At 38.5% G+C, this 26,484-nt stretch overlaps 1 protein-coding gene across 1 annotated transcript in view; it reads right to left on the bottom strand.

Annotated features, from left to right (window-relative positions):
- Positions 1 to 26,484, bottom strand: part of Faf1 (Fas associated factor 1) — a 307,082-nt gene that overhangs the window by 268,412 nt on the left and 12,186 nt on the right. Inside the window, exon 2 of the mRNA XM_021200199.1 lies at positions 4,686 to 4,754. Within this exon, the coding sequence (XP_021055858.1) occupies positions 4,686 to 4,754 (69 nt within the window). The remainder of the gene's footprint in view (positions 1 to 4,685; positions 4,755 to 26,484) is intronic.

The raw sequence follows: 26,484 nt of genomic DNA, 5'->3' as shown, positions 1-26,484 counted from the left end.
GGAGGGAGGGAGGGAGGGAGGGAGGGAGGGAGGGAGAAAATAGGGTTTGAAAAAAGCTAAGCTTACACTCACCAATTTTTCAGCACATTTTTCAAGTTAAGGACTATAACATGAATGTATCGCCCAAAATTTCCTGTGATAAAAATTAAGCAGGCTGGATGCAGTGGCTGAATCTCTGTGAGTTTCAGGCCAGGCTGGTCTATATATTAAGTTTCAGATCAGCCAGAGCTACAAAGTAAGAATCTGTAGGGGGATGGGGTGGGGTGATTAAACACCAAAATCATACATTAATTATATGCAAAGTGGGACATTTGAGAGGTGACTGGGACATAAAGGCTCTGTCCTTGTTAAGGGTTTCATTCATTACTAGATTAACGATTAATAGGATAATGGCAGAGGGATTTGTTATAAAAAGCTCTCAGGCAAAATCTGCATTGGAATAAAGAAAAAAAGTGCCCTCAGGGCAAGACCCCACCTAGCTAAATTTCCAATCAGTAGAAGAGATCATAAGGTTTCAGGAAAGCACTGAAATCAAAGCTGCTGCTGAGGTGATTCAAGGGAGTGAGGGTCCACCCCAAGCTGGCAGATGAACTGGCAGTGTCATCCACATGGCAAAGATACACAAGAAAATGAGTAGTGAAATCTTCCACCAGTTTCAAAGAGCCACTGAGGCTAATAAGCAATATCTGACAGGGAAGTCCCTGCCTAGAAGCCATGAGATGCCACGGCATGAAGCTGTAGAAGTGAAGCCTGCGTTGCAATGGAGACTCCCAAGATGTTACATAGCCAGAGACATGAGACATCTAATAAGGAGAACTGCACACAGGGAGTGGATCCAAGCCAGAAGAGAGAAACATGTTACAGGTAGTCAAGAAAGGCAGAGCTACCTATACCTTTTGGAACCAGACATGGAACAGGATTTGGAAGTTTGTCCCCCTCATCCAAGATCTTAGGGGGATGCATATCATGAAACCTATACAAAATGGAGCATAACAGAAGGAAGTTACATGGTTGAAAATGCACCTTTGAAGGAGAGACTGGGAACCAACCCCACTTTGTTCCTTGGATGTTACTACTTCTTTTGCAATGTGCTCCTGCCATGCTTAACATATATGCTTAGCATATGCCTAAAATTAACAGTGTGAAGCAATAATGAGTGAAAACCTTCAAAATTATAAGTCAAATAAGCCTTTTCTCTTTTGAAGTTGATTACCTCAGGTTTGATATAGTACTGCAAAGCTAACATGACTTCTATTCTTCATAAAGTAACCAGTCTTAGATATTTTGGTACAGCAACAGAAAGCAAACTGTCTAATAGAGATCACTGTGTTACATTTTCTTTTCCTTTTTCCTTTTCCTTTTCCTTTTCCTTTTCTTTGTTTGCTGGAGACGGGGCCTCACTGTGTTGTCCTGGCTGGCCCTGAACTCACTACATGGAGCAGGTTGCCCTGAAACTCAAAAAAAATCAACCTGCCTCTGTCTCCTGAAGGATGTGATTAGGGGTATATGCCACTGCATCCATCTTGTGACATGTTTTTTTATTCATCATACCTATCTAGTAAAAACCTAGATTTATGACATTCACGAACACTCAATGAGTAAGTTTTTCATTATAATAGTTTTTCATATAATAGTTCATCACATTCCTGATTACAGTGCCAAACACATATTTCTTTATAGTTTTCTAATAATTATGCATAAAGGTATAAGTGATAAAAATGTGAAAAATTAAAGATACCCTAAGTTAAAATTTTAAATTACACAAAGTATTCTATAAAATTTATGAAATATAGACCAATGAAAGGTCTAATTCAGACACAAAATAAACACAGAAAATGGAGTACAGCATATTAAAAGTTCCATGACAGTTTGAACTAGTAATGTGCTATGTCACTTACTTAAGTTTCATTTCACACACACTAAGTGAATAATGTATAAAAAGAGGAGAAATGGTAAAATGCACCAAGTAGGGACAAAAAAGTACAGCAACTTGCAATGTAAATAAAAGTGGAAGATATATTGCCAGCTAAAAGATGATTTCAAATGAAAAAGTTATAGTTGTAAAACACTATAAAGAGGCGTAACTTGGTGATAGAAAACTTTCCTCCTATGCGTAAGACCCAGCTTCAATACCCCAGAAACCTGAGAGAGAGAGAGAATAAAGAACACAGACCAGAAAAGGTAGGACAAAGGTAAAGGAGGGAGAAGGAAAGAACAAAGAAGGGAAGGAGGGAGGGAGGGAGGGAAGGGGAAAGGGAGAGGGGGATGGAGGGAGGGAGGCAGGAGGAGGAAACGAGGGTATTTGACAATATTTTCAAAATCAAGTGAGTCAAAAATACATGAAAAGCACATTATCACTCATGTACCAACACCATCTGGAAAAATTCTTGTGCTATGCTCTTAAAAGGCTGGGTTAAGACAATATTCATCTTAAACTTTAAAATTAATGAATTCAAGCCAGTAGAAAAGGAGATTAAGGTGTACAACATAGATCCCTACCCCACCCACTCCTAAACTGTAAATCCCCACATCAACGCACAACAGCCCATTATTCTCGCTCTTCCTTTTCTTTTTCCTTTATTCTTTCTGGTTTTGCCAGTCAAGAGTGGCTTGATGGGCTTTAAACCTCCCCAATGATTTTTACCAGCTTGACCAGAAGAATACACCAAATATTCACAGGCTAAATAAAACAATATATTTACTATTGCAAAGAGGTTTCAGGACAAGTAGCCCAGAAGCATCACCACAAATATTTTGCTCCCTCTCCCCACTATACACTAAACTGTCATCTACAACAATGACTTCTTAGGATATAAAATGGTCAGTGTGAAGCATAAATGCATGTCAGACAGCAAAAATATTTTTCAATTTTCCTGTACCAAAATACACAACAGACAGACAAACAGACAAGAAGACCAAGAAATAAAGACAGAGAAACAGAATCTGAAGGGAGAGGACAGCAGCTACACTGATTTAAGTAAAAAGAGCCATCTCCACATAATTAGCAGAATGTAAATAATTAAATCTGTAAGTTCATTAGGCTGTAAGTATCCATACGCCTAAAATAGTCATATAGTCTGAAACAGAAATTCAGTTATAAATTGAGTATGTTTGATTTCTTCTAGAAAAAAATAGGTTGAATATACAATACACATATGTAAGAATGTTTTTATACAGCAATGGTTACAATATTGCAAAGTACTGCAACAACCTTAAATGCCCACCAGAACAAGAATGGTAAAACTGTTGTACTACAACAACATGAAACACTATGCAAACCTTTACAAAATGAGCAGCCATACTTAGATAGATAGAAAAATGTTAATGTAATAGTAAGTAAATATGGGTTATAAAAATATTAATATATAATAAAGTTTACTGACGTAATTTTAAAAACAACTGTAATAGACATACAACTCTGAAATGAATATTTTGAACTGTGAGTTACGATATTAAAAGAGATTTGAGGTAGAATATTTTATTGAAATATTTAGAACCAAATTTTTTCAGATAACTTTTTTCAGTTTTTACAAGTATTTATTGTTTGAACATTCCTAATCAAAAAAATATGAACTTCAACCTGATCCAACATCTTTAACTTTCAATGTGGCATGTGATCAATAAAATGTTTCAACTTTTTAACATTTGGATTTGGGATTTATGGACTAGGAATGTTCAACCAATAAATATCAGGTTGCAAATTTTTTATCTCACTTTTACAGTCTGATTTTACATTGCGTGAAGACACTATTAATACAAAAGAATAAAATATAAAAATATAATATATATTTTATATAACCTATATAATGCACTGACAGAACTATATAAGTCCATGTAACATATAAAGCGAGCATATAATCTCACTTTAAGCATACATCTTAAATTCTGACTTTTAAATATCAATTCTAGGCAGGTACAATGGAACACAGCCAGAATCTAGCAGCACTCAGGAATCTGAGTAAAGAGAACTGTATGTTTGAGGCCAATATAAACTGATAAGTTCCAGGACAGGCTAAACTACATAAGGACACTCTGTTTCTAAAAAAGAGCAAACTAAATAAAGAAAAAAAAATCACCATTTCAAAATTGTGATTTCAATTACTTTAATATTTCCAAGATACTGAGGGATATGTATACATACATCTTAATGGAAATGTCATTCCAATACAATCTGTTCCAATACAAATCTATTCTAATACAAATTTCGGATTTGTCTTGCAAGGTATGAAAATGTAGTGTTATGCTAGCCTTTCCCTTTTGTTACCACCAAAAAGTTTTTAAAAACTAAACCATCTTTATGATAAAATAACCACAATTCAAAAAGAAAACACAGTAGATTACTAATTCTTAACTAACTTTTTAAAATGCAGTGATCATCAGTAATACCTCAGGAAGCAAGAACAGACTAGTTAGTGCTCATCAGTCAAGGACACTGAGTCCTCATCCAAAGGGATGACCATGAGACATAGAGAAGAAAAGGAAAACTCTTTAAATCATTTCAATTATCTAAATATTCAAAATTATCCAGTAATTTAATATTGAGCTAAATTACAATTTCATATTAAAAATGAAAATGGGATATATCTATTCACCTAAGTTTTACATTGGTTATGGTATGCTGAGACATTCATGTTAAGGCCATTCAAGAATTCATATAGTTAGAACATAGATCAAAGAATACTTACCACCAAGTCCCAGTTATTTTGCTCAAGCAGTGTAATAGCTTCATCGATGTTTTCAATACCAGTACATGCCTAAAAACCAAGCAAATATGTATGTTAATATTTTAGAAATAGGATCAAACTTAAAACATAAGGGTATATAAGACATAATTTAAGTTGTAACATATATAAATGAAGTCAAGCTATTCAGTGGTTCATACTTCTGAGTAGTTTATACATGAGTCTTAGTAAGCCAGGCAGGGACAGAGAGATGACCCAGTGAGTAAAGGCACCAACCCTAGTGACCTCAGCTCAATTCCTGGGATCTACATTATGAAAGAAGAGAAACAAGTCTTGGGTTGTTTTCGTTTGTTTGTTTTTTGTTTTTCGAGACAGGGTTTCTCTGTGTAGCCCTGGCTGTCCTGGAACTCACTCTGTCGACCAGACTGGCCTCAAACTCAGAAATCCGCCTGCCTCTGCCTCCTCAGTGCTGGGATTAAAGGCGTGCACCACCACGCCCAGCACGGGTTGTTTTTTGTTGGTGGTGGTGGTGGTGGTTTTTTGTTTTTTATGGTTGTTTGTTTACTTAGAAACATTTATTTTGTGCTTAGAATGTTTTTCTAAGCCACCACAAACTACATATCCAACCTCAGATCCAACCTCAGACAGCAGAACATTTAATACTATAAAGGAGAGGCCTAAAGGAAGCTATTGCACATCACACAGTACCGCAAGTCTAAGGAACGTAAGGGGAGGGAGTGTCACAGACACTATCTATCCCCTAAAGGCTGGATGACTCATCAAAGATTCAGTCTGCTTTCCCCATTCCAGACATCAAGACAGTCCCCACCACCACTATACCCTTCCCACTCTGTAAGATAAAATCGATGTAGTCCATCTTGCTGATCTTGGAGAAACAAGTCTTGTAAGTTGTCCTGACTTTACATGTGTGCCAAAGCACACATACACAATCAAAATTGAATGAATGAATGAATGAATGAATGAATGAATGAATGAATGAATACAGTTTCTGACCAGGAATGGTGGTGTATGTCTTTAATCCGAGCATTTGGGAGGCAGAGGCAGGCATATCTTTGTTGAGTTCCAGGCCATCGTGGACTGAATAGTGAGTTCCAAGCCAAAACAAACAAACAAACAAATTAGCAGAAAGTCAAGAAATAGAACTCTGAGACAGACACAGAAACACCTGCTGGAGGCAGTGCCTTTGCATTTTTCCCTAATACTAGGAAACAAGAAAACAAAATTCAACTATCCAAACACAATTTAGAACATTCAAGTAGCACAATTCTCAAATTATGAATATGAAGCCATAAAGAACATTCAAACCAATCTGTTACCATAAGCATAAAACTCTTAAACATTCAGAACTAACTAGCACATTATTTATTATGAGCCAAGCCTTTATTATGATCAAGTCTTTGATCCTCTCAATAATCACAAGTGTTAAATATATGCCTCTTAAAATTCTTTTTTTTTAAGGTTTATTTATTTATTATATGTAAGTACACTGTAGCTGTCTTCAGACACTCCAGAAGAGGGAGTCAGACCTTGTTACGGATGGTTATGAGCCACCATGTGGTTGCTGGGATTTGAACTCCGGACCTTCGGAAGAGCAGTCGGGTGCTCTTACCCACTGAGCCATCTCACCAGCCCGCCTCTTAAAATTCTTAAACATTGGGCTGGAGAGATGGCTCAGCGGTTAAGAGCACCAACTGCTCTTCCAGAGGTCCCGAGTTCAATTCCCAGCAACCACATGGTGGATCTGTAATGGGGTCTGGTACCCTCTTCTGGTGTGTCAAAAGAGAGCAATGGTGGTATACTCATATGCATAAAATAAATAAATGTTTAAAAAAATCTTACGCATTAAAAAGTTAACAAGTTAATATGAACCAAGTAACTCACATTTCATTCAGTCCTCTTAAGAATCTTTTGAAGTAGCTACTATGCCCATTTAGCCCTAGCTGTCCTAGAACTCACTCTGTAGATCAGGCTGGCCTTGAACTCAGAAATCTTCCTGCCTCTTGCCTCCCAAGTGCTGGGATTAAAGGCGTGCGCCACCACTGCCCGGCTACCATGCCCATTTTAATAAAGAGAAATCAATGTTTCAAAGATACTGTCCTGGTGTCACTTCTGTTGGTGTGATAAAGTACTCTGACAGAAGCAATTTAGTGGGAAAGAGTTTACTTTAAAACACAACTCTAAGTCACAGTCCATCACTTCAGGAAAGTCACAGAAGATGCTTAAGGCATGTCACAGTGTGCTTTCTATTGCTGAGATAAAGACACCATAGCCAAAAGCAGCTTAGAGGAGGAGATAGATTGTCTTCTGTTATAGCTTACAGTCCACCATCAAGAGGTGAGAAACTCAGGGAAGGAACCTGAGGCAGGAACTAAAGCAGGGCCATTTAGGAATGCTGCTCACTAGTTTACTCCCTGAGGTTTGCTGAGCTTTTCTTATAAACACCAGGACTGTCCAACAGAGAAGTATCATTCAATGACCATTTCTACTAAGTCTATCATTTATAAATCTATTTATAGTTATATATACATTGAATAGTGATTGAATTTTCTTGTGATTATGTGTCAATACCTGATTCTTTATGCTTGATAACCTACAATTCTGTCCAAATATTATGACTTTTTCATATTTGGGTGCTAGATATCTCTGTAAATATTCTTGAGCCTTGTTCTCTGATGTACCTGGAAATAACTGATTACTACTGGAGCTTCCTTTAAAGTTGTGTTCAGCAATATCCTTCAGTCTCCTTCTGAGTACTCTAGGATGCCTCGCCTTATATATTTAAGATGTTCCACTTATTTTAAAAGACCTGTGCAGCTGATAGGAACAAGTAGTACCCCATACTTTGTATGTTTCACAGAGATGTTTTACTTCATTAACACTTTCCATTTATTTGTCTTTCCAAATTTTATTCTTTCTTATGAAATAGTTCCAGCACTTGTCAAAGAATTTTAACTATCTGAGAAATGTATGGAAAAACAACTTTCCTGTCAAACAATCCCATTTCTGGGAAAATCATAATGCATTTCATCACACTAAAGCCTCTAAAGGAATACTATAGAAAGAAAGTCTTCCAACTTTTCCAATCCAAAAGGCTCTAAGTAACTAATGAATGAAAACTAAAGGTTGTTTTGCATGTAAAAAGAAATTGCATCTCACAATCTTGATACATACCAGTTTCTTTTTCATTTATTGACAGGTAGTGTTTCCACATAGTACACAAGAAATTATCCCTATAGTAACCTCTAATGTATTGTTCTCAAGGTGCTAAAACGTTGCAGCTTGGCACCAAGCTGGATAGCCTGATCCCTGGACCCACATGAAGAAAAAAGAACCCATTCCTGTAAGATTGTCTGACCTTCACGCATGCAATGTGGCATGCATTCACACACACACACACACACACACACACACACACACCACATGAAGTGGGGGCAGGGGAGAAGGAAAAGGGAGGAAGAGGGAGAATAAATAAATTTTTAAATTAAAAAAATCCAATGAAATTTAGTGTTCTTGGGAAAAGTTGTCAGTTAACAGCTACACAGTTTTAAGATCTTTTAAAACATGTCTCCAAGTATCCTTACAAATTGCAAACCATAACATTTCTAGATAGTTTTTATTAATGAAATGCCAAAGTACTTAATTTTCATTGTTTTCATGAACAGGGTTAACAACAACAGTAATTACATTTGACTAATAATAGATAAAAAAAATACAGGACTTCACTAATTACATATTATATAACTTTATAACAACAACAACAATAGAAAGAGTTCTGGAGAGATGTCTCAATGGCTAAAAAACACTTACTGGCCTTCCAGAGGACCCAACTTCAATTCCAATACTCACATCAGGTAGTTCACAAACCACTTCTAACTCCTACTCCAGGAAATCAATGCCTCTTGCCTCTGAAGGCACCTGCACTCACTTGCATACCCACACACAGAAACACACATATGCTCATAATTAGAAAATAATAAAATTGGGACTGGAAAAATTGCTCATTGGTTACAAGCACTTGCTGATCTTCCACAGGACTAAGATTCAATTCCCACCACCTACATAGTGGCTTGTAACTCCAAAACCAGCAAGACCAGCGCCCTTTATGGCCTCCAAAAAAACTGGTGCACAGACATGCATACAGGTGACACTCATATACGTAAATTAATGATGGTGATTATCATCATCATGACGATCAGTAATCCTTTGCTTTATAACAAGCTTGCCTCAAGCTTGGGCTATAGCAGAACCCAGGGAAGAAAGCAGGGAGAGGGGGAAAAGAAGGGAGTGAGGGAGAGGGAAGAAGGGAATCTTTTTTTTTTTTTTTTTTTTTTTCTTTTTGGTTTTTCGAGACAGGGTTTCTCTGTGTAGCCCTGGATGTCCTGGAACTCTATAGACAAGGCTGGCCTCGAACTCAGAAATTCACCTGCCTCTGCCTCCTGAGTGCTGGGATTAAAGGCGTGGGCCACCACGCCCAGCTGGAAGAAGGGAATCTTAAAATTAGCATTTGTTTATTACTTTCCAAAATAATCGCTACAAAGGTATCTTGAAGTGGAAACTTAAGGGTTCTTTGGAAAGTCAGTTGTGTTGAATGGTGTTTTGCTAAAGCAGACTTGTGAAGCAGACACAGGTGAAAGGATATTTTGCTAAAGCAAGCATGTGAAAGGACAAATGATGAAGGGTTCTTCAATAACAGCACGAATGTATTGATTCACCTTACATGTGTTGTTAAGCTCCATTTGTCCTGACTTCATAGAGAGAAACATACCAAAAATCTCCAAGAGGTTCCACTGCTACTTGCCACTTCCGAAGACTCTAATTAGCCAAGTGATGTCTGATGATACAGACTCACATGGAGTTTTGCTGAAACAGACTCACGTGCTGAGGTAAGACACTATGGTGAGGTAAGACTGGTAAAGGACATGTGATGTTTGGAGAGAGTATAAATAGGACCCAACGGACAGTGACAGGGGTTTGGTCTGCTGTTACAGCCAGCTCTGCAATGCTTCTTGGTCTGAAGTCTTCACTGATCTTCACCACTTTGTTGAGAGAGGCACAGCAGAGAACTTCTGGTGTCTCCTAGTCTAAATCCCTCCTGCTGACTCATGCCCCTGCTAGGTCCTGCCACCACTACTGCTATCCTGACTACTGAACTGAACTTCTGGTATATATGTGAAGTGTTTGTGAGTGGATCAAATGAACTGCTGATTTCCTGAAAAAGAGATGGGATTTGCTCCAAAGAACCTTTTTTTAAAAAAGATTTATTTATTATTATACATAAGTATACTGTAGCTGTCTTCAGACACCAGAAGAGGGCATCAGATCTCATTAAGGGTGGTTGTGGACCACCATGTGGTTGCTGGGATTTGAACTCAGGACCTTTGGAAGAGCAGTCAGTGCTCTTACCCACTGAACCATCTTGCCAGCCCCAAAGAACCATTTCTAAACAGGTCCACTCTCCTACGTATCATAATAACCTTTCTTTTCCCTACCTCTGACGGGTGGTAAGATAGAAGAGAGGTTAAAGCATTTAAGAACCGTTATTAAAAGTAGATTTTGAAAAATTAAAAGCTACAGTATTTTAAAGATACTAATAGAGCCAGGTGTAGCAATGCACACCTTTAGTCCCAGCACCTTGGAGACAGAGGCATATGGATCTCTTAGAAGTTCAAGGTGAACCTAGTCTACAGATAATGTTCCAAGCCAGAGGCTGGATATAGTGAGACTGTCTCTATATTTCTCTCGGTGTGTCTCTCTTACACACACCACCTAAAAGAGTACTAAACAATGGTGTGAATATTCAAACACTAGAAATGGAGCAGGAATTTCTCTAGACTTACCATCTGACAAAACAATTCATAGTTTATTCTGCTTCAGTGCTTAACAAATTCACCTACTGATGGCCAAACTGGTTTTTCTGGTATGCTAATGCCAGAAAAAGGTATCATAAATAATGATTACAAATACTATGCTCAACATTAAAGTATTCACTCCTTTTTAAATTAATATTCTGTTTAATAAGTAATCCCAACACTAGGGAGTCAGGAGTTCAAAACCAGTAATTCAAGATCAGAGGATCAAGAATTCAAGGTCAGTACATGGGCAGTTCAAGACCAGCCTGGGCAAAACAAGACCCTGCGTTCGAGTGTGCATGTTCACACACACAATTCTCGTTTAAAAGATTCATCTCAGGGCTGGAGAGATGACGGAGTAATTAAGAGTAGCTGGCTTCTAAGGACCCACATGGTGGCTGATAATCATCTGCAATTCCAGTTCCAAAAGAAAAGATCTGATGATGTTACTCTGACCACCATGGATACCAGGTACACGTACGCTACAGACAATGCATGCAGACATAGACATAAAATAAAAATAAATCATTTGGCCAGGCGGTGGTGGCCCACGCCTTTAATCCCAGAAATCAGAAATCGGGAGGCAGAAGCAGGCGGATTTCTGAGTTCGAGGCCAGCCTGGTCTACAAAGTGAGTTCCAGGACAGCCAGGGCTACACAGAGAAACCCCGTGGGGGGGGGGGGGAATCATTTTTGAAAACATCAGTCTCCAATCAAGCTGCTATTCTGAGCCACTTCCCCAGAACATTACCACTGAACAATAACAAATATAAAATATAATACTTAAGTCTGCAGAGCAAAGGATCAGACCATGAATTTCTGATAAGAAAACCAACCTTTCTCATTACTTGAAGATGTTTCATAGAAATATCAAAAACAACTATTTTAACAACTATGATTAAATCCTAGAAGTATCTTAAAATTAGAACTTTCTATTCATTTTCAAATACATCAAAGAGGGAATTTTGATCATGATACCATAGGCATATAAGTACACCAAATTATACAGACCAGTCAAGTGCATTTTTTTTTTCAAGTAAGCAACCTTCTCCTCTAAACAAAACTATTTGACGGAAATCAATGTTTCCCTCCAAATGCCCACCTACTATTAAACTTTTCTCCAAAACTACTGGACTTTTTGCATCAAAACAAAATAATCTGAAAGGTTTACTTTACATTTAACATTTCATTTGACAAATGCCAATAAAAAGAAGAGAAAGAGAAGGGAGAGGAGGAGGAGGAAGAAGAAAAGGAAAAGAAAAAGGACTCAGATTTTAAGACTGAAAGTCCTTCATCCATTGAATACCCCTATTCTGAGAATCCAGTAAGTTCCAATGCTAAAATCTGTTCAGCATCAGATACTCAAAATGTTTTACATTTTGGAACATGAGACTGTAGACTTTTGGATTGGAGACAGTCAATGAGGAAAATCTATTCAAAATCTGTAGAACTATTAACACATTAACTAGTTATTTGAGGTATTTCAGGTGAATGGCACAAAACACATGCATGAGGAGCATGACAACAGTTCCTTCTCTTTTTCTCCCAAGTGGTTGTCTGTAGTGACTTCTTTCCACTTAACTATATCTTACCTTATTAATTGCTTCATAAAGTTACCTAGCTTTCTCTCTGTCCATTCCTGTTCCCTCCTAAATGAGTTAAAAGAGAGAGATGGATATTATACTTAGTATATTTCTCCTGATGCACAATCTTTCTTCTAGTTGCTCATGAGCAAACATATTCATGCCAATGGGCACCAACAATATCCACCCAAGTCTCAGTTGATGAACCAATGGATTTACTGGAGCTACTTACAGCAACATCTCTAATGACTCACAAAAGCTACATCACTGGATGACTACAGTGGAAAGTTACAACATCTGTGTAACTTGTAGGCAGCTCTACTAAAGAGTGGCTCATGCTTCTTTAAGTAACCCCAATAAACTCCCTGGTCCACAAAGCTAGACTTAAACAGAATTGTGTCCTTGGTCTATTATTAGATCCTTATCTATACTGAATTCGTTCACAGCTCTTCAAGATAAGTCATGAAACATAACTGTCCCCAAATAAGGAGAGATTAAGATTAGAACCAAAGATGAATCTAGCATATCACCTTCTATGTGTTCTAAGACATAGGGCACCTGAGAGTGGAGCAGTAAGGACAACCCAAATAAAGCCATTCTTCCCTATGTTACATTTGTGCGTGCCATCTTGCTATGGCAGCAGCTGGACTGGCCTTGTGATGGATAAGAAAACATTCAGATAAGACTGAGACATATGGAGGCAAAATGTGACTCTCAGTATTGTCATCTTCTATGTGGTATTGAGTACAACACTTCCTTGTCTAATAGAGTCAACAGTGTGGCAGAAGTACTAGCAGATACATTGTAGTTCCTGAGAGTCGCACTTATGAAATTAGACTATAAGCAAGTTACAGTAGCAGTTTCATGGCCTCTAAAATAAGCAAATGAGGTATGGTTTAGCCAATGATGGGAGTATATAAGGAAAATGAGATCTTATACTGTACCAACTTAGCTAAGAATACATTTCTTTTTTATAATTTTTATTAGACTTATTTATTATTTTATGTCTGAGTGTTTTGCCTACATATATGTATGTGTACCATTTGCATGTCTGGTGACCACAGTGGTCAGAAGAGTTATTGAATGCTCTAGAACTAGAGTTATTTAGGGTATGAACCACCATGTGGGTGCTAGGAATCAAAACCTAATCCTCTGGTAAAGCAACAAGTGCTCTTAACAGCTGAGCCATCTTTCCAGCCCTGAGAAGACATATTTTAAAATTCCTTTACTGAGCATTTTCAAATTAGGAAAGGCTGCTAGAAAATGTTGTAGGCAGTGCTCTCCAAAGTGTCCTCAGGGGCTGAGATGTAACTCAACTGGAAGAGGGCATGATTAGTGTATGTAAGGAAGGCCCTGGGACCAACCCTAGCACAGCATAAACACATGATATACACATGTGTAATCCTAGCACTTAGGAGTTAGAAGCAAGGTGACCAGGTTGAAGCCAGCCAATACTACAGTGGAAGACCAGCCTGAGCTATATTAGCAGTAGCATGTTCCAAAAAGAAAGACTAAATCTATGTATGTCACCAAGTCCTACTGCAGCTCACATACATACTGTCCCAATCTCATCTAATTGGCATGCAGCACCAGATAAGTCTAGAACTGCTCCAGATTCATAGCAATCATCCTCATCAACAAAGATGTAAAATTTCTCATGAACATATCAGTAACTTATGCAATATTTAAAACAATAACAAATCATGATTAATGGGTTTATGCCAACAGAACAAACCTGGCTCCATATTTTTTCAGCTCTATTATAATCTTATGACACCATCATTGTATATGCAGCTCTTGACCAAAACACCATTATGTGGTTTATGACTACTATTATACAAATTTTATTCTGGAGAGTTATAAATTCTCTCCTTTATTTGAAAGAAAAAAAACACTAGAGCAATAACGAGTTTATGTGAACTAAAAAATTAGGTTGGTAAAATTGAAATAAAAGCTTCAAAACAGTAGTGTTTTGGTAAATTTCACAAAACTGCTGATCTTTTAGTAGCAAATTGGAGAATGGATTGTAGTAAGAGGTTACATTCTCATTTCTAGCCACAAGAGGGAGCAAGTACCTAACAGATTTTGCAAATTTCATTATACACTGCTTTCACACAAGACTTTCAAAACCTAGTAACAACTACCAAAAGGTAAAAATGTCTACCATTGCCAGGCACATTGATAGGGTCTAAGACTACAGTGGGTAGACTAAAAGCTACTTTCCTCGGGTTCCATAGTACTTTTAAATTACTGATTCCTTAAATGAATGCCAACACACTTTCTCATAAGAGCACTATAGGCTATAATTTGTTAAGTATTCAGTCTAAACAGAAACTAAAAACATGATGTAAAGACTAAATAAATTATCATAATTTAATTTATAAACTAAAACTCTACGGGTGGGTGTGGTGGCATACATAATAGCACTTGGGAGGCTGAAGCAAGAGGATCCAGAGTTCAAAGCCAGCAGTGGTAACATAGCAAGTTCAAAGTCATCCTAAACTACAAAGTGAGACCCTGAATCAAAAAATATGCCCCCAAAACTGTGCTAATGTGCTAATCAATCTATCATATAGAGAATCACAGCAGGATGTAGATACCAGAATCTTTTTAATTCAAAGTTAACTCTAATGACCTTAGCCACTTGCCTCTTATTATTGTTATTTAGCTTAAACATGTTAATAACTTAACATTTACCTATGGGAACCTACAACTACAGTTATTAACAGCATTTGCTACATTTTTGGAAGGAGGCATCTTTAAAATGTACTAGAAAGTAGTTAAATCATAAATGTTAATACTGAAAATTCTCAGTCCACTAATGATATATAAATACAGCTCTTTGGTTTTTCAGGGAGGGTGGATTCCACCCGGAGTGATGTATGCCTATAATCCCAGAACTCAAAAGACAAAGGCAGGAGGACCCAAGAATCTAAAACCAACCTATGTCACAGAACAAGACATTTCCAGAATGAGGGAAGGAAGGGAGAGAAAGACAAGAAGAAAAGGAGGGTGGCCTCCAAAAGGGAATAAGGAACTAGGTAGGTGACTTCAGATGGGACCCTCAAATTGGGTGTGTTTATATAGAAGTAATACATGGAATTCAAGGTATATCCTCAGAAAAACAAGTTATAGTGTTGGGGTTTTGTTTTGTTCAAACAGATTCTTTAGCTAGCCCTGGCTGTCCTGGACTGTAGACCAGGCTGGCCTTAAACTCAGGACCACCTATTCTGTCTTCCAAGTGCTGGGATTAAAAGCGTACACCACCACCACCACCACCACCACCACCCAGCTACAGTATAGCTTGGCTAAGATATAGTTTGCTGTTGTTGATGATTTTTTTTTTAACTGTGTAGTACTCCGAATGAACAGGCAGGGTACCTATTTTGAGGCCAGCTGTGGCATAACAATGTCCTCTAGTTTGCTTGTCAGGACTTAGAAAGCAAAAGAAATTTTAAGAGGCTCACAAATAAAATAACTCAAGTTTCAGGAAGGTCTTGAAATATACAAGATTCACAAGGCTCTTCCTTAAGATTATATAAGCAATAGAAACTGCAAGAGAGTGTAGACTCAGGTCAAGCTGCCCGTAAGTCATGCAAGGAGCTCCAGGGATACCACCTTCATGAGCTCCAGGGATGCAGCTTCCATGAGTGCCAATAAATATGACCTTTGTTCTATATGGTAATTGAATATGAGATTAAAAGATGAGGCAGGAGATGAATGAGCTAGTATACATCTAGAGAAATAGAATGAGTTTGAGGATGGGCTAGGTATATAGAATTCCAGACCAACCTAGGTCTTCACCTAGGTTTGAATACCATCTCAAAAAATCAAAAATTAAGGGAGTAGCCAGCTGTGGTGGCGCACGTCTTTAATCCCAGCACTTGGGAGGCAGAGGCAGGCGGATTTCTGAGTTCGAGGACACCCAGGGCTATACAGAGAAACTCTGTCTCGGAAAAAAAAGAATTAATAGAGTAAGAAAACTTAGGCTCTCCTCCTTTGGAAACCAGAAACTTATATAAACTGGATAATTAAAACCAAAGAAAGCCACAGTGCATGCCTTTAATCCCAGCACTTGGGAAGCAGAAGCAGACAGATTTCTGAATTCGAGGCCAGACTGCCTGGTCTACAGAGTGAGTTCCAGGACAGCCAAGGCTACAGAAAGAAACCTTGTCTCAAAAAACTAAATAAATAAAAACAAAGAGGATTACCTAAAAGAAATATGAAATGGATAGGGTGAAAAGAAAATGGACAAGACAGATCCTTAAAGTACATTAGAACTTTCATGAGAAAAAAAAGAAATGTAGAATCATGAAGAACAGAACATAGTAGAACTATTTTAAACTAGAAAAGATGACAGTTGATGAACAGGGTGGGGAAGGTGCTCAGAAAAAGGAGTAAGTGGAAAGAAACATGCAGAAATCCAAGGAAATATGAAGGGAAAAAAAGAGCACATTTTAGAGAGATAACTTAAGTAGAAGGATGAAAATTAACAAAACTTAAGTTCTTCACTGAATTAGAACAGTTCAGATGATTACATTTAAGATGAGCAAAGTATGCTGTAACTGTATGAATATGGTTTGTTTCCTCCAAAATTCACAGTGGAGTTTAATCTCCACTGTGAGGGATACAGAGGGTAGAAAGTTAATCAAGCCTCAGTGTTTAGATGACACAAAGCCTTCAGATTAAATACTAATGGCTTTGTAAGAGAAAGATAAGAACACACCTAAAGCAGCCGGCCGTGGTGGCGCACGCCTTTAATCCCAGCACTTGGGAGGCAGAGGCAGGCAGATTTCTGAGTTCGAGGACAGCCTGGTCTACAGAGTGAGTTCCAGGACGGCCAGGGCTATACGGAGAAACCCTGTCTCGAAAAGCCAAAAAAAAACAAAAAAAAAGAACACACCTAAAGCAAAACAAGTATTGTCTGGGGATACTCTTAATCATCTTAGGACTCTGTGTAGTTACAAGTCATCAAGTCCAATACACTGTTGGTAAGCTGAGGCAGGACCCTGAATATGAGGCTAGCATGAGCAAAATTGTAAGACTCCATATCTCAGGAAAAAGAAGCAGAAAGATGAAGTGGAAATTTCTGGGTTTTTTTGGAGACTTGGTTGTGTCATGTGATGTTTTTCTGGAAACTGTCTTATGAGAGGATGTTTTTGCTGAAACAGACACATGGGAAGGTGTTTTGCTGAGAACAGACGATCGTGTTTTTCTGAAGGCACCCAAAGAGCATGTGATGTCAAGAGCAGATTCTTGAGAGAACATGTAATGTTTGGAAGGGTATAAATATAACCCAACAGACAGTAGACAACGCTGTATGGTATTGGTTCACCTTGCCACTCTTTGCTGGTCATCATTTGTTATGATTTCATAGAGAGAAATGCACCAGAGTACTTCTGGGGGTGTTCCACCGGCTGCTTCTAAGGACTCGGGCCAATTGGCAGAACCTCATGGTATTTTTATGGATCAAACTGCTATTGCTGATTCATGAATGATATTTGTGAATGGAGTGATGTACCAATTTTTCAAATATAATAGTAACCTTTCTGTCTTGAGTATTACCCAGTAAGTGACAGAAAGGAAATGAACCCTTTCTGGGGACAGATGCATTCAAAACCAGTATCAGATGTATGAACCAGGAAAAGACAATGAAAGGTGTAAAATCTCAGATCTGAGTCAGTTTTTTAAAAGGTTGTCCCAACATTCAGTGTCCATCCACAAAGCAGATGCTGGAGATTAGGAAATATGGATGGTCCCGTTGTCCCTCTGTATCTTGACTACTGGCTCACTAGTCAGTAACTTTTGTGATAAAGGAGAAATCATTGCCAAACTGAAAGTGATCCAAAAAATCAAAAGTATAACATAGAGTCTAGACTAGAGCCACAATGGTTAGACCAAAAGCAGTTGATTACATAAGAGCAGAATATTACAACTAGAAAACGTGTCAACAGCAATGAGGTGTCACTGAGAGCTCTGAAAATCAAAGCTTTGTATCCAATTTATGATGGTTGTTTTCTTATTTTTTTTTTCAATGACAAATATAATCAACCAGTGGAGGCTACGGTGCAATCAGAAGCTTGATTCTAGTGGGCTTCACTAGAATACACACACACACACACACACACACACACACACATATATGAATGAATAACAAAGATGGCTTAGTCAAAAGCTATAATTTGTTTCGATTGTTCCCAAGTTTTAAAAAAACTATCTTTAACAATCTATAGCTTTTCAAGTAGCCAACAGGTAGTTAAAACATTAGCAATAGTTAAGAGTCAGTAGAAATATAACAAGTTTTATCAAGGAAAATATAGCCAGAGCTATAAACACAGCCTTGAATTCTGCCAAATCAAATAGCACTCACATCTATTATCAGTTTACATACCTGATGCAAAGCTCAACAGATCCAGACGCTAAGCATGCACTGTCAATTTCCAGCCCTCCTGAACCAGGCCCAGATTTAAGGTAAGACTTTAGTGAATTAAAGACCCCACTGAACCAGAATAATGTTTTCTGTTACTCAAATGCTGATTTCTCTGCACTCGCTTGCCTCAATTTGGACATGACATTTTAATGCTTATATCAAAAATCTCCTATCTCAAGTTTGTATAAACAATTCTTACCATTATTCTCTGCCTTGTCAATAAATGCTGATCACCCAATGGCTGGGCAGAAGAGAGAATAGGGTGGGATATCCACCAGCCAGGTGAGCAGAGAGAAAGGAAAGGGGTGAGGGGGTGGGGTGGGGGGAATAGGGAGAGAGATTCAGATCGCCCAGAGAAGAGGATCTGAGAAGACTCCATGTGATAGAGATTAAGGTAGATCAGCTGTTGAGAAATAGCTTGAAACAGATCTTGTTTCTTTATGTGGTTACTAGGGACTAGCAAAGGTAATGAAATACAGCCGCCGAATTAATTCACTGGTTACATTTATATTAAAAATAAGTCATTTTACACCATGGGCTTTGCTTTAAAACAGGCAAGTCCAACCTGTAGCCCACAAGACACATGTCCCAAAATAGCTATTAATATGGCCCAACACATTTGAAGATCACAATGTCATATGTCAAAGATTTCCTCCAAAGGAGGGACTAAAACATAAAACATTTTGTACCCTATCTCTTGGGCAAATCAAAGTTCTACCAAATTTGTTTTCTTCCCACAAAAGTTTTAAATTTGCTCCCTTCCACACTCAAGTGCAGACACACGCCTATTACTGGTACATCTATCTCACTAGTATACATTTAGCTTTTTTCTTTAATAGTGAAATTATATGTATACATAAAATTGTTTTGATAAATTTCTTAACATTTTATGATCAATAAATATCTATCTTATGCCTATTTTTTACATACCTCTTCACAGAGGGAGACCCAAGGAAACAGGCTCAAAAGCCCAGCAACACACACACACAAAATTATATAATACTATATCAAGAGCAACTGACATAGCAACTCAGTAGTTCAAGTTTTACAAAATTATTAGACTCAAACCTTGATATTTTACCATAGTCTCACTGAGTCCCTCTAAGCTAAGCCTGAGACAAAAAGATGGCTCAAGGAGTAAATAGCTCTGCCAATACCACTAACAACTGAATTCAATCGCCAGGACCTACATGGTAGAAGTGAATAGACTCCTTGGGTTCTCCTCTGACTTCCATGTGCATGGTTGTTGCGTGTGTAGGCTCATACACATTCACACATAAATAATAAATAAATGAGTGAGTGAATAAAATGAATAAAAGCTAAGCCAAAGTTGAGTTATTTTGTTTTTTTATAAGGGCCATTATGAAGTTATAACCTTCAATTTAATATTTAATTATGTTCAATTCTTACCTTTAAAATTCTATTATTTAAAATATTTCAGTGAATAGTTGATCCTTTAAAAATAAACCAAAAAATAGAGCTTGGACTATAGAGTCATCTCAGCAGTTTAGAGCACTTGGTGCTCATACACAGGACCCAGCTCAATTCCCACCACTTATATGGTGCCTCATAACTATCTGTGACTCCAGTTACAGGAGATGCTTTGCTTCTTCTGTCCTCTACCCATGGTTTACACATATACATACAGGCAAAATAATTACACATATAAAATAAAATTAAGTAAAAAAAAATGTTTTTTAATAAGACAATAACCTGAGTTCAAATCCCTAAGTCCCATTTAAAAAAAAAAAAAAAAAAAGCATGGTGCCACACACATTAGAAGACATGGAATTTCTTGGGGCTCACTGACCAATCAGCCCAGCTATTTGACCAATTCCAAGCCAATAAGAAATTTGTTCCCAAAAGCAAATAAATAAAAGGGTGGGGTAGTACCTGGGAGACAACATGTGAAGTTGTCCTATGGTCTCCCCACAGACACACATGCCCACATTTCTACATACATGTGTAACAACACACTTGCACATGCACACAAAACCCACAAAATTTAAGTTCTACCCTGTCTTTTTCACAGAAGTCTTGTTCTAGTAAGTATTTGCTAAATATATCTTACTAGTTTCTGTAGTAACAGATGGCTAGGAACTAGGCAAGAGGGTCCCCCAAGAACTGACAGTACAGAGTAGAATATGTAAACTGATCAATAGTCCTGTAAAAAGACTAAAAGACAGAAACATGGGCAAGATACAGAATAAATTACTAAACCAAAGTAGATATATAGGTTGTGAATGTTATATACAAAAGATAGAGCATGGGTTCTTAAAGAATAAATAGAAGTGTTCCAAAAGGAAATAAGAGTCTAAGACATGATGAAGTAACACCAAGTCTCAAAAAAAAAAAAAAAAAAAAAAAATCACCCTTTTTTCTAAGTCATAGAAATGGGACAGAAAAACAAAGAGTGAAAACCATGGATGGAATTTCAAAAGTCATCCTTGATCAAGTGAGTCTCAAGTTCTAGGAATCTGATACAAATGAAAATGTGTAGATCTAATCCAATTCACTAAATAACCCTCAACCTACAGTTTAGAAAACCCTCTAAGTTACTCTGGTATACACTAAAGTTTGAGATGTATTGATTTTGATCAAGCTTTAGCACTATCAACATTTAAGACCTGACAATTCATTGTGGGGTAAGGTGCTATCCCACGCTTTACAGATATTTATCAGTACCTTTGGCCTCTATACCCTAAGTGCCAGTAATACATCTTCAAACACTGATTAATGTCCCTATCACAAAGAAAGGAGCTTCAGGTGGGGAAGTGCCTCCATGAGATCCAGCTGTGGGGCATTTGGTGATCAAGGGGAGAGGGGAGAGGGCCCCTGTGGGTGGTACCATCCCTGGGCTGGTAGTCTTGGGTTCTATAAGAAATCCAGCTGATCAAGTCAGGGGAAGCAAGCCAGTAAGAAACATCCCTCCATGGCCCCCTGCATCAGCTCCTGCTTCCTGACCTGCTTGAGTTCCAGTTCTGACCGCCTTTGGTGATAAACAGCAGTGTGGAAGTATAAGCTGAATAAACCCTTTCCTCCCCAACTTGCTTATTGGTCATGATATTTGTGTAGAAACCCTGACTAAGACAGTCCCCTTGGGGACAAAAGTCACTACTAATCTAGATCAGCAAACTTTCCTATGAAGCACCTTCAAAATACGCAGATTCTGTAAGCAATATTATCAACTCTGCTCTTCTATTGAGCACAAATGTGGCCAGGGATACATAAAAATGAATGACTGTGTGTACCAATAGGACTGTATCTTCAGAAGGAAATGGTAGTTTGGTCCTCGGGCTATAGTTTGCTGACTCCTAATCTAGACTACCTGAATTGTAACCTGTGTTGTGTGTGAGTCAACTACTTCAACTACTGATACCAAGTAATTGTCCAGACTCAGATATCGGAGTTGATCTCATCTACATTTTTTAACCTAGATATGAGTCTAAACAGATCTCCATTAAAGGTTAACTGTTCTGCTCAGAGAATAATCAAAATACCAGCTCTAGCTGGTCTACCTGAGTGCACCTGCCACATCCAGCATGGTCATGGTAGGGACAGAATGACATGGTTCCTGATCCTGAGACAAGGACAGTAGGCATGGGCCTCCACAGGTGTCAATGGCTGCTGTGGGCATAAGGCTTGTTTGTATAATAATGTACATCTTTTATGCCCCTCCTTTTAGAAAGATCCCCCCCATTCACATTAATGACTCTTTGATAATCAGAGACAGCACAATCCCAGGAGGCGAAGATGTGGCTAATATCTCATCAAAACGGTAAACACTGGGACCTTCAGAACAGTCCATAAGGCTGTGTGGGGGAAAAAAAGCTCTGCAAAAATGAGTTCAAAGATTTATAATTTCTCAAAAAATAAGGATACAATATGATTTATATGAGGGGTTTCCCAAATCTAAAGAAACAAAAGCAGCTGCATTGAGAGCCAACTTGTCAGAAAGATGGTAAGGAAGGAGATGAGATTAAGGGAGTGGTGATCAAAAGAGATCCCACCCAGCTAAGTTTTGTTGTTGTTGTTTACATTTACAAAGGCAAACAGATTCCTGAGTTCAGGGTCAGCCAGGGACAGCGCAAGGTTAGGCCCAGGTGGGTAGAAATGGTAATTTCAGGAAGGGGTCCCACACAGCTAGCTTACTGGCTGTGCTTAGCAGAGGCAGGCAGATCTCTGAATTCTTTTTCAATGTTAAAAGAAAATGTATGCTTGCTGTCTCCTAAGAATCAGGGGGCTGGGTTCGTGAGATGTTGATTCACAGGATAATCAAAAGGAAACCTGGAGTAAATGACTGGATTGGTATGTAAAATAATGATCGGCAAGAGATGAGCTATCCAGAGAATTTTTTAGAAGAGAAAGAGAAAGCTAGGGAGGGAGGGAGGGAGGGAGGGAGAGAGGAAGAGGAGGAGAGGGGGAGAGGAGAAAAGAGAGAGAGAGAGAGAGAGAGAGAGAGAGAGAGAGAGAGAGAGAGAGAGAGAGAGAGAGAGAGAGAGAGAAAGCGAGCTAGCTAGCTGTCTGGAGATCTCCAGAAAAAGCAGAAGAGAGAAAAACCAGGCTGGAAAGCTGTCTCAAGTAGAACATATCCCACATGCTTGGACCCCCAATTTCGCTGCTCCCAGACACCCCTTCCTAGGAACCCCTCTCCAGGCCAAGGCTGGTTCTCGGCACACACCCCTGACAACTTGACCTACAGAGGCACAGTCATATATTACTACCTGAACGACATCCAAATAGTTGATTGTAAAGCTACTAAAATCTACAAAGGAAAGTATTGGCTTTATTAAAAAGCAGTAACAATGATTTTCTTTAGAGGGGGTTCACTTGTCTTATGGATAAACTTTATGAGAAAATAATTCTAAGAATAGGCCCATTTGTCCATGGCCCATTGGGTAATTACAGGAACAGCCGGGGAAAAGAGGCTGACTACGCACAAAATCAGTCATCTCATGTCCTTAATTATTGAATTCCACTCCTGCTGTGGTGACCTTTTGATGAGCATTTACATGGGACACAAGTATCTCCACACCCATTGTCTAGTCAAACAAATCTATCCACATTTTCCCTAAAGTCTCTCTCACCAATTTTCTAATCCTGTCCTTTCCAAACCATTAGCTAAACCATTAATCCACCAACCAGTAAACAATCATGCATTTGGTCATCTCTCCTTCCAAGCTGAATGTACAACCATGTATACTGCCTAAAGTTCTGGCCAAAGGGAACTTCACCTTCACCGATGTCTTTCAGGGGCTGTCCAAGCAAGCAGTTTTAATGCTGTACCTAGTGGTACCTGTGAAGCATGCCCTTAAATTTTGGTTGGATTAATTTCTCATTCTTGATGCAAATATATGTTACCAACAAATTCAAAGCAGTTGCTACCTCCTGCTCACTTTGTCTAATCAGCATAATGCCATCAATATAGTGAGCCAGTGAGACATTCTCTACAAGAGATAGTCAAGATCATTTTGGACTAAGTTATGATATAGGGCTGGAGAGTCAATATGTCCTTGAGGTAAAACTGTAAAGGTATTATGCCCTGCTAGCTGAAAGCAAATGATTTCTGAGATTCTTATGGATAGATTTTTCTAGATTTTTTTATTTTCTAGATCAATAACTGCATACCATGTACCAAAAAAAAAAATGTGTTAAATATAAAATAAAGATATCTGTTACAGCAGCTTCAGTGAGTCATTACTTGATTAACTTTGAAATAGTCAACTGTCATTCTCCATGATCCATATTCTGCACAGACCAAATATGAGAGCTATAGATAGATATTGTATTAACCACCACTCCTGTAACTGTCAAGTCCTTGATGGTAGCACTAAATTCTGTAATCTCTCCAGGGCTGCAACAGTGTGACTTGGGTTCCTTTGTAGCATGGTAGAGGCAATTCCAATGACTTCCATTGGGCCTTTCCAACCATAAAAACCCTCATTCCATGGGTCAGGGAACCAATATGTGAATTCTGCCAATTTCTAAGTATATCTACTCCAATTATACATTCTGGAACTGGGGAAATAAACATAGGATGATTTGGGGACACACTGGATCTTCTCTAAGTCCAACTACAAACAAACCACTAATTCCCCTGACATCCCAAAACCCCTACTTTAACTGGAGGACTACAAAGGCTTTTTGGAGTCTCCAGGAACCCATATCAATTCAGAACCAGTACAAGAGACTGCAGAAAGTCTCAGTATTTCCTCTTTCCCAGTGTACAGATGCCCTTGTAAAAAGCTGTAGGTACCCCTTAGGTCAAGATAGAAGTGCTAATAAAACTCTTTTAGCAAGGTACATTCTTAGGGTGATCTTGCCTTACTTCATTCAAGGGGTGCTGGATCTGCTGGCTAAAGTCTGGAAAATGGTTCACAAACCAAAGTTTTCAATCACCACAATCCAATGTAACCTTTCATGTGTACCAGAAATTTTCTTCCCATACAATTCAAACAAAACATAGGTTTCTTATCTATCTCATTCCTAGAAACACCATGACTGTCTAGCCAGTATCAAAGATTCATTCAAAGCATGCCACCCAAACATCACTTTGCCTGAACTGCCCATTACAAGTCAGACCTGACATGGGAACTTAAGGGTTCTTTGGAGAGTCAGTTGTGTTCAATGGTGTTTTGCTAAGGCAAACATGTGAAGGAACATTTCCTGAAGCAGACATAAAGTGAAAGCATGTTCTGCTAAAGCAAACACCTGAAAGGACAGGTGAGGAAGGATTCTTTGCTAAGGACATGCATGTATTGGCTCACCTTACACTGCATAATTGAGCTGCGTTTGTTCGGACTCCATATAGAGAAACTCACCAAAAAACTTCTGGTTTTTGCAGTTTCTTTTTGCTTCTGCAGACACAGGCTGATTGGCAAAGTGATGTCAGATGAGATAGACACACTGTGCTGAGGCAAGGCCCATGGAGGACACATGATGTTTAGAGAGAGTATCAAAGGACTCAACACACAGTGATGGAGGCTGAGCAAGGCTTGCTTCTAGAGCTGGCTGTGCAAAGCTTGTTGGTCTCAAATCTTCACTGATCTGAGCTTCACTGAAAAGCACAGACAAGAACTCTTCCTGGCATTCCTTCCTGGTCCCTCCTGCTGACTCATGCCAAGGCTGAGGCCTGGCTGTCTCTGCTAGGTAGTACCACTGTTCCCGAATCATGTTTGCTATCCTAACTCTACCAAACCAGACTGCTGGTACATCCGTGAAGTGTTTTCTAGTTTTTTGAGCTGCCGCTGCTAACCTATAAACTGAACTACTGATTTCCAGACAACACAGACCGGAGTTGCTCCAAAGACCCTTTCTAAACAGGTCCAATTCCCCTGTATCCTTTATTTTCCACTACCTCTGATGGATGATGGGCTACACAGGAGGTTAAAGCATTTAAGAACCATCATTAAAAAGGTTTTGAAAAAATTAAAGTTACACAGACCATTATAGACATGGCTTTGTCTGTGCTGCCTATTAATATAACTACACTCATCTTTGACTAGTCAGTGTTGGCCCTGGCCCCTAACACTGTATATCCCAACTAAACCCATCACATTTAATTCATACAACTGAGCAGCAGCATCTCCAAACCTAAAACCTAGAACAACAAGAAGAGTGAATACAAAGCTCTTCAGATGTGCTGGTATCCCTTTTACCATTTTGTATCTCATAGTATTACTGATAGGCACGTCTTCTGTGCCTTCCAGGTGGGGAGATTAAGTATTATACAATATAGCTTAGCTACTCTAGCATTGCAATTTCCGTGAACCTTAAAATCCAGTCATCAACACTAAGCCATGGGATACTAGACATCTCCAGCTTCCTTTTTTTTTTTTTTTTTTTTTTTTTGGCTTTTCGAGACAGGGTTTCTCTGTGTAGCCCTGGCTGTCCTGGAGCTCACTCTGTAGACCAGGCTGG

Source organism: Mus pahari, chromosome 6 (assembly GCF_900095145.1).
Source record: "Mus pahari chromosome 6, PAHARI_EIJ_v1.1, whole genome shotgun sequence".
NCBI lineage: Eukaryota > Metazoa > Chordata > Mammalia > Rodentia > Muridae > Mus > Mus pahari.
This window is presented reverse-complemented; position numbering and strand designations above follow the sequence as displayed.